Source organism: Solenopsis invicta, chromosome 16, assembly GCF_016802725.1.
Source record: "Solenopsis invicta isolate M01_SB chromosome 16, UNIL_Sinv_3.0, whole genome shotgun sequence".
Taxonomy (NCBI): Eukaryota; Metazoa; Arthropoda; class Insecta; order Hymenoptera; family Formicidae; genus Solenopsis; species Solenopsis invicta.
In genome coordinates this window covers 6133936-6141985 of record NC_052679.1, presented here as the reverse complement: position 1 = coordinate 6141985, position 8050 = coordinate 6133936, and the positions used below count along the sequence as shown (strand labels likewise).

General features: G+C 33.4%; 3 protein-coding genes across 3 annotated transcripts; all 3 read left to right on the top strand.

Annotated features, from left to right (window-relative positions):
* Window positions 1–25: 25 nt before the first annotated feature.
* Window positions 26–2633, top strand: LOC105204808 (E3 ubiquitin-protein ligase RNF34). The gene is made up of 6 exons (XM_011174022.3): window positions 26–313; window positions 682–874; window positions 990–1101; window positions 1568–1985; window positions 2077–2257; window positions 2422–2633. The coding sequence occupies exons 1-6, from the start codon at window positions 134–136 to the stop codon at window positions 2595–2597; spliced, it is 1260 nt and encodes a 419-aa protein (XP_011172324.1). The 5' UTR covers window positions 26–133; the 3' UTR covers window positions 2598–2633.
* A 582-nt stretch (window positions 2634–3215) lies between these two features.
* LOC105204810 lies at window positions 3216–5432 on the top strand. Its single transcript, XM_026137504.2, has one exon. The coding sequence runs from the start codon at window positions 3603–3605 to the stop codon at window positions 4887–4889; it is 1287 nt and encodes a 428-aa protein (XP_025993289.1). The 5' UTR covers window positions 3216–3602; the 3' UTR covers window positions 4890–5432.
* Window positions 5433–5643: 211 nt separating this feature from the next.
* On the top strand, window positions 5644–7340 carry LOC105204806. Its single transcript, XM_011174021.3, has 2 exons — window positions 5644–5763; window positions 5860–7340. The coding sequence occupies exon 2, from the start codon at window positions 6008–6010 to the stop codon at window positions 7280–7282; it is 1275 nt and encodes a 424-aa protein (XP_011172323.1). The 5' UTR covers window positions 5644–5763; window positions 5860–6007; the 3' UTR covers window positions 7283–7340.
* The last annotated feature ends 710 nt before the right edge of the window (window positions 7341–8050 follow it).

Genomic DNA, 8050 nt, shown 5'->3' with positions numbered 1-8050 from the left:
TTGTTTTTTCTCCCCTATCGTTATCGTCGTCATACTGAACCGATAACACCGTGGTGATATCGATCTGAAAGGGTTACGTTCGCCGCTATATCACCGTCAAGACGTTCGGCATTCGCGATAGATTTAGATTTTCATGCAGGATACAACGCACAGTGCCCATCGCTCCCCTCAGCGCAGTAACGATACCTCACGGCGCGCAAAACGAGATTATTTTCATCGAACGACGGGTCGACGAACGGGCGGCTGCGGGGGACCCTTGAGCGAAATGGCTTGCGAAGCCTGTAACGCAAAGTTCAACCTGTTCAAAAGAAAAGTGAGTGGGCACCCTCACGTCGTGGCATCTGGCGCTTTCTCATCCTCGCCGAATGATAGGTCCCACAAGCGAACACCGATGTCGAACTACGTGTATTCAGACGATGAATTCTATCACCTTCAAATTGTCGTGCAAATGTCGCGTCGTAGAATCAAGTGTCATCGATTTACTGCGTACTAAATTATTTTAGCGATTAACACTCCCCATTAGGTTTTTTTTTTTTTTTTTTATTTATTAACTAATCCAGGAATTTTGGATCTCTACCTGGCTAATCCTGGCAGGATCTCCACCTGGTCGTGATTCTCGATTAGTAAACCCTGGTTTAATGCTCAAATATTATATTTTTATATTCCTCGTATAATCTTTAGAAACAATGCGTGGACTGCCTGAGGTATTTCTGCTCGGAATGTGTAATCAAACGACTAGACAAGGTGTTCACTTGTGACAGCTGTGGCCTGTTATCAAGAAGGCCACTTATCAGGAATCAGATCAGGCAAATACGTTCTAGGGATTTGCGCCAGTACCTTGTGGCAAAGAAAGTTTCAGTCAAGGGTTGCGTCGGTACGTGCATTAATACTGCCCGCTCTCTCTTACTCTGTAATAATAGCTTCTTAATTAATACTAATCTTGTAGTGACTTGAAGAATTTTTTTATGGATCTTGTACTTTGATTTCAGAAAAAGAAGATTTGGTACATTTACTAATGCTCTTTGCTAATGGAACTGACCAGTGCTTGAATTCTGACTACAATACAAGCGCTAGGGTGCAGAATGCTGTCGAAGGAATGTAGTATGTTATTCAGTGTACAGTACTGACACCTGACCTCTTTAAGAGCCAGGTTTTGTTTTTAATAACAAGAATTCTTGTTATATTATATCTCTAGAATGCTACTCATACTCTGCCTTACATTAGCATTACTCTGGGTCAAAATTCATTCATATAATCAAGAATTTGTTTTACATTTTTTAATTTTTAATTTGTTATACTTTTTTTTCTATTTTATAGAGTGCAAATGTCATAGTAACTAAACTACTTTAATGTAAAAAAAATATTAAACATTTTAAAATATTAAACTATCTAAATATAACTATCTAAATATAACTAAAATTTGAATAACAAAAAACTACTAAACTTGTGTGAAAATTCACCCATGGTAACACTCTAGAGTTAATGCAAAATTTATAAAAATTATAAATAATACAGATTTATACAAATTTTTTTTTAATAATATTGTAAAATACATACAATTATTCAGTTCCAGAGTTAATCCTGCTTTAAACAGAATGGAAAATATGCCAAATGTCAGCACTGCGAGTAATCCTGGTGAACCTGGCGAACCTAGTGCACCTAGTGAATCTAGTGAACCTAGCAATTCTGGCGCAGACGTGCAAGCATCAGCGGAACCTATAAGAAATGAAGACGTTGAAATGGCGGAGGAAGCAAGTGAAAGTAGTAACAGTAGTCCGATTATTAGTGTTCCACTTAGCAGTGATAATGAATTACCTGAGGAGAGACCAACGAAAAGTAATGACGTCGAAATAGAAGAAGTATTTGAGATGGAGAACAATCTAACTGGACCTAGTACTGCACCAGAGCCAGTAATCATCGAGCAAGAAGAGGTTCCTGAAACTTCAAACGAGAAAAAATCGGATATGGTCACGGAGATTCCTACAGTATGTATATATTTGTAAACAATATGCACTTATTTATGAAACACGTGTATGCATACACATTTATTATAAATCTGTTTCTCCCTTCTCACAGTGGTCAGATAAAGTGCAATTGTCGGATATAAAGGAAGCCTCAGAATTAGAGTATCTAAGCATTAAACAATTAAAAAATCTGTTGAGTACAAATCGCGTAGATTATAAAGGCTGCATAGAGAGACAAGAGTTATTGAACAAAGTGCTCAGATTATGGCAGGAATATAGTCAATCTAGAAAAGGTAATGACGCAACAAAATGTATAATAACGCGCAACAGTAATTTATATTTAAATTAATTATAATGTCGATTGTGTCTTAGATGATAAACGTTTACAAAAATAAGAGATTGTTTTTAATATAAAAATATATTTTATATTTCATCTATCATAAATAAATTGTTACAGATGTGGAAAAACTCAGCGAGGAAGAATTGTGCAAAATCTGCTGGGACGCACCGATCGAGTGTGTAATATTAGAGTGTGGCCATATGGCTTGTTGCATAAACTGTGGCAAACAAATGTCTGAATGTCCGATATGCAAACAATATGTCGTTCGTGTTGTACGATTCTTCAAAGCCTAAAAGGGCAATTATGAGGGTATAAAAGTTACTGACTATACTTTTGTAAACTATGAAAAGGATTATCATAGGATTATCCTTTATTTCCAAGTTTGTTAAACTATGATTCTGCTAATTATCATAGATCGATTCTAACATGTATATTATAAATTGATCTATGATAAGGACAAATTGTGAAATGCCAAATTTTTGTACAGTAGTTTACAGCGCATTTCAGTAAACAATAATTAGGACTAGTCTTGACATAAGGCAAGCCATATGCTATCTTGACTTTCAAGATTAAATTGATTGGTTTGGGGCAATTTTTGCCATTTTAAATACAATCCAGAATTCTTCCTAGATGGAAGATAGTATTTTCAAATATCTATATCATTAATTATATCAAATTATATGTATATATACATATGTTTACATATACATGTACGTATATGATGAAAAATGCTAGGGTAATATAAAGTTTTTGTATTACAGAGTTGTGTGTGGGCACACTTGTAACACTCCAATCTCCTGTGATTCTGAAAATTTTGTAAATTCTGTATTGTACAGAATATATCTTTTTTATGAAATAATAATATATATAAATGAAATTTCTAAATGTAGAATTAAAATAGAAAATTTGTAGAATTTTTATAATTTTAAATTTTGGAATTTTAGTGTCAGTTTTAAATTTAATTGTTCTCTTAATTCTCTATTACGAAAACAATTTTTAATATTTTGTTTATCAAAATTCCGATACGATTCGCGCTCTTTATGATGAACCAATCAAATGACTTATAACCAGTCTCTGATTAAGGTCTCTATTTAAAAAGTTTTGGAACGCACTATTGTGAACAGGACATAAAAGCTGCATATAAATCGTCGAATGCGCATGTGCATATCAACACATGTCCCGGCCAATGGGCCCAGCCGCCAAAAAATTGCAAAATTTCAACAATATCAATATTGTTGTGACACTTGTCTTTTACGTTAAAAGAGAGTGATGTGATATAACGAAGCCGGACAGAAGTCATGGAATTAGATGATAAAAGTTTTACCTCGTGTCATACGTTGTCTAATGATTTTTTCTTTTATGCGACCGTATGTCACGTTTGCAAAAAATTTGGCGACAATGTTTCGTTAAAGAGATGCAGCGGCTGCAGAATGATCGCCTACTGCGGTCGGGAGCATCAAAAGCGGCACTGGACACTGCACAAACCCTTGTGCAACGCCATACAGGATGTGCTGCGAGAATACAGCATGGAGGGCCACGATGTAACCTCGCAGGAGTGGAACAACGTAAAGTTGAATTTTATGCTGCTGGTGTCAATCAAGTTGAAACGTGTTTTGGAGAGATCCGAGATTCAGTTACTCACATTTCCAAGGGAATGCGAAGTCTGCCACGAACGAAACGGCCGGTTGCTAGAGGATTGTCAGGATTGTCTCTCCGTCAGCTTCTGCAAAGATCACAGAGACAGCATTAAGCACAAGGATTTCTGTTATGCTCTGAAACTATGTTTTCACTTGTCTCTAACTGATGCAAGTGAAGACCAACCAGTGAAATTGTCATATTTGCGACATATTTCTAATATAGATACATTTAGAGACATGAAGGACTTTTTGAAAATTTACTTGAACATTAAGAAAAGAACTTTCTCAAACATGCAAAATGATATTTTATTAGCCAGACACTCACACTATTTTTCACCTTCCTTGACACTGTTTCATGCCGTGAAAATATTAGACTTTGCCCCAAAGTACAGAACTTTAATCATTCATGTTGTAGGTGCGAATAACGTTGAAGAATCTACTATACCAGCATGGGAAGTCCTACTGCATTTAATGCCTGCAATATCATTGATCACCATTGTAATGATAGGACCTGAATTAACTGTAGATTCCAATAAATTTCAATTATCTATGTGTGATGATTGTATAGCACAAAAGAAGAAAATTGAGTTTAGTCTTAACCAATCATTATATACGCACTATGTACAGAGCCCATTATTTTTAAAGCCTGACTTGATTGTAGGATTTACCATTGGTCTTCATGAGTTTGAGTTTGAGTCCAAAATGGAAACTTGGGCACCATCTATAAAAGTATTAGCAAAACAAAATTGTCCCTTTATCTTAACTTGTTACAAGGGAGAAATAGAAAAGGAGATAGGCAGATTAAATGCTATCCTAGATAGAAAAGTGGATTTTCTTTATAGTGGGAACAATCCATTTGCTAGTTTAAGACCACAGAGAAACTTTGGGTCTGAAATGGTATTTTATTGGAACTATAATCTAACTGTTTATAGGAGTTTTTGCCTGTAATTAATACAAGCTTTTTTGAAATCATAAGATTGATCAATATCATGAAAGTTACCACATATAAAAAATTTAACCAATTTGATGGAAGCTGGTTTCTGTATAAGAGCCCAGTGAACGAAAATGAATTGCGGTTTTTATGTGAATTTATTTTTGTTTGCTAGAAAGTGTTTATCAGGGTTCTTTATCAATTAAATATATTGCTTCATAGAATAGTTTTAAAAATATAAATTTCTTTTAATTTCTATTTTTTTATACAATTTTATATTTTAAAGAAACCAGTTTTATGATTACTTGAAAGTAAAGCACAAGAAAACTTTCTAAAATTATAGCAAGTTGCAACAAATAAAACAGTCAATTCAAGGATGTCTGGTTATATGAAATCTAAAAATCGCAAGGACTATTTTCTATTTTTCTATTATAATAGACTGAAAATATAGCAAAGGATACGTGAAGTAATATAAAATATTAATAAATGGCTACTTTTCATCATTGTAATGAAGACAATACTTTTTATTAATTATTTTTAATAAAGCATTTTCGAAATAATAGCTGTTTCTTCTCCATTTCTGATAATGAGCAAATTTAAACCGGCAAAGTTGCTAGATCTGCTTGAAACTGAACATGACTGAACATAGATCTACAGGTAAAAACCAATCGTAAGGTGTATTCAGATGTTCAACTCACTGTTTGGCTAAGTAACAATTGAAAATCATTGTATCCAAAGATAAAAACCAATCATCTTCAAATGTTGCTTAGCCATTCAGCGGACGGTTATGCATATGCACCACTATTGGAAGGAATCTCTTAAGAGCGCGGGAAATAGATGCATGGCGAAATCGTAACGTTTCAACTGTTTCAAATACAGCAATAATATAAGGTATGCAACAATCCTTATTCCTTACACGAGTATCGTTCATGTAGTCACCGTCATTACATATTAAAAGCTCGATTTTGTATTTTTAAACTTCCTAAGTACTCATTTGAGGAAGATTGGAGAAATATCGTGCCTCATAGTAAGAACATCCCCAAGGAAAAGGAGATTAGTAAATAACGTTACGAAAAAAATCTTACATCGAAGGAGAATTATTTGTGGTACGATATAACGAGACTTAGCAAAAGTCATGGATATTAAACATATCGCGACACGTATGTCATCTGATGCTTACTTCTACGCAACCGTATGTCACGTTTGCAAAAAGTTTGGAGACGGCGTTTCGTTGAAGAGGTGCGGCGGATGCAGAATGATAGCGTACTGCGATCGAGAGCATCAGAAACAGCACTGGCCTCAACACAAATCTTTCTGCAAAGCCATACAGGACCTGCTGCAAGGCCGCAGCATAGAAGATCCTGGTATCATTCCAAAGGAGCCTGACGACATAGTGAAGCTCATGTTTCTTATGACAATGAAGCTGGAACGTTATTTGGAGAAATTTGAAGAGGACATGATCTTATATTCAAGAAAATGTGCAGTATGCCACGAACGAAATGGACGGTTGTTGGAGGATTGTCAGAACTGTTTCTCTGCCAGTTTCTGTAAGGATCACAAGGACAGCATTGAGCATAAGGATGTTTGTGATGCCTTGAAATTGACCTTTCAATTTTATATATCAGAGTGGTATGTGGACTTGAACTATATGGAACATATTCCTGACACGAATACATTTCAGAATATGAATGATTTTGTAAACGCTTTATTTTCACTTTATGAACACACCAGTAATATACAGTTCACTTCCATAACAACAGTGCCATACAATCTTCTTACAGTTTCACATTCACGATGGTTAACAAATTCTCTATCGTTGTTCCATGCCATGCAAATATTAGATTATATCCCAAAACGTAAAGATTTAACCATTCATGTTATAATTGCGGATGAGACAGATGAAATTATTATAGAGGCATGGGAAATCCTGCTGCATTTACTACAGCCTGTGATATCATTGAAGATTGTAATAATAGGGCTGGAATTACTATCTGATTTCAATCTAATTCAGTTACTTGTTTGTAAGAACTGTATATCAGGAAAGAAGAAAGTTTCAGTGGAGTTTCACAAAATGTTGTATGAGAAGTATGCATGCAGCCCATTGTTCGTAAAGCCAGACTTAATTGTAGCATTTAATATAGACATTAAAGGAATTGAATTTAAAAGAGTACCATTTGTACGGATGCTAGTAAAACAAAACTGTCCAATCGTCTTATTAGGGTCAGTCTCTATGGAGACTTTAGAGCTGAAAATAAATGGATTAAATACCATTCTAAATAAAAAAGTAGATTATGTTTATAAAGGAAAAAATCCATTCGCTAGTTTATTGCCAGCTAGAAGATGTATGCCTAAACTTGGAGTGTTTTACAGGAATTGTTATTTAATTATCTACAGAAGCCTTTGTAACTGAAATGTGTAATTTAATTAACCAAAGATTGAAAAAAATTGTTTGAAGAAAATATCAAAAACTGAAGTTACTTTAATAATTAAATATATTACATAATATAATATTTTTAAAACTAAATTTCTTTTAATTTTTATTTTTTTGTTTGAAAATTATAATTTTATATTTACAATATTAGTTTATAATTATAATATATAAAATATTAATACAATAGTCCTTACTTTTGATCAGGTTTTTGTTTTTGTAATAAGGACAAAACTAAGTTTATTACTTATAATAAAGATGCACAATCTCGTTTATTATTTGTAATATTATCTTTTCGTCATTAAATATGTATCAGTATCAAACATTTTCGATAAAATATTACTACTGTACCCGTTACTTTTCATTAATTTTATTTTGTAATAAAGATCTAAATTTATTGCATATGATAAAATCTATCTCTGTCATTAAGTACAAATAAAATGTTTTTGATAACATGACGCAAAAAATGTTACTTTTCATAAATTTTGTAATAAAAACAATACTTTTTGTTTGTAATTAATTATTTGTAATAAAAGGTATACTCATAAAATTTAAAATTTTAAGAATGGCGAGATGTCTTCGTAAAGCCACAGACAACAAATTCAGAACCAGTTTCACAATGTCTTATTTTTACTAAATATTGTAAACATGTATAAATCCAGAAGACTATAATTTTTGTTTATTACAAGATCGCTTATAAATAAGGCAAGATACATGAATACTGACAAAATATTAATACAATAACTCTCG

What these genes read in the sequence shown, in the direction of transcription:
- LOC105204810 (XM_026137504.2), top strand. Translation starts at nt 3,603, where the DNA reads ATGGAATTAGATGATAAAAGTTTTACCTCGTGTCATACGTTGTCTAAT.
- LOC105204806 (XM_011174021.3), top strand. Translation starts at nt 6,008, where the DNA reads ATGGATATTAAACATATCGCGACACGTATGTCATCTGATGCTTACTTC.
- LOC105204808 (XM_011174022.3), top strand. Translation starts at nt 134, where the DNA reads ATGCAGGATACAACGCACAGTGCCCATCGCTCCCCTCAGCGCAGTAAC. An exon ending in TCAACCTGTTCAAAAGAAAA is followed by an intron (nt 314 to 681) that starts GTGAGTGGGCAC and finishes TATAATCTTTAG; the next exon opens with AAACAATGCGTGGACTGCCT. An exon ending in ATATAGTCAATCTAGAAAAG is followed by an intron (nt 2,258 to 2,421) that starts GTAATGACGCAA and finishes AAATTGTTACAG; the next exon opens with ATGTGGAAAAACTCAGCGAG.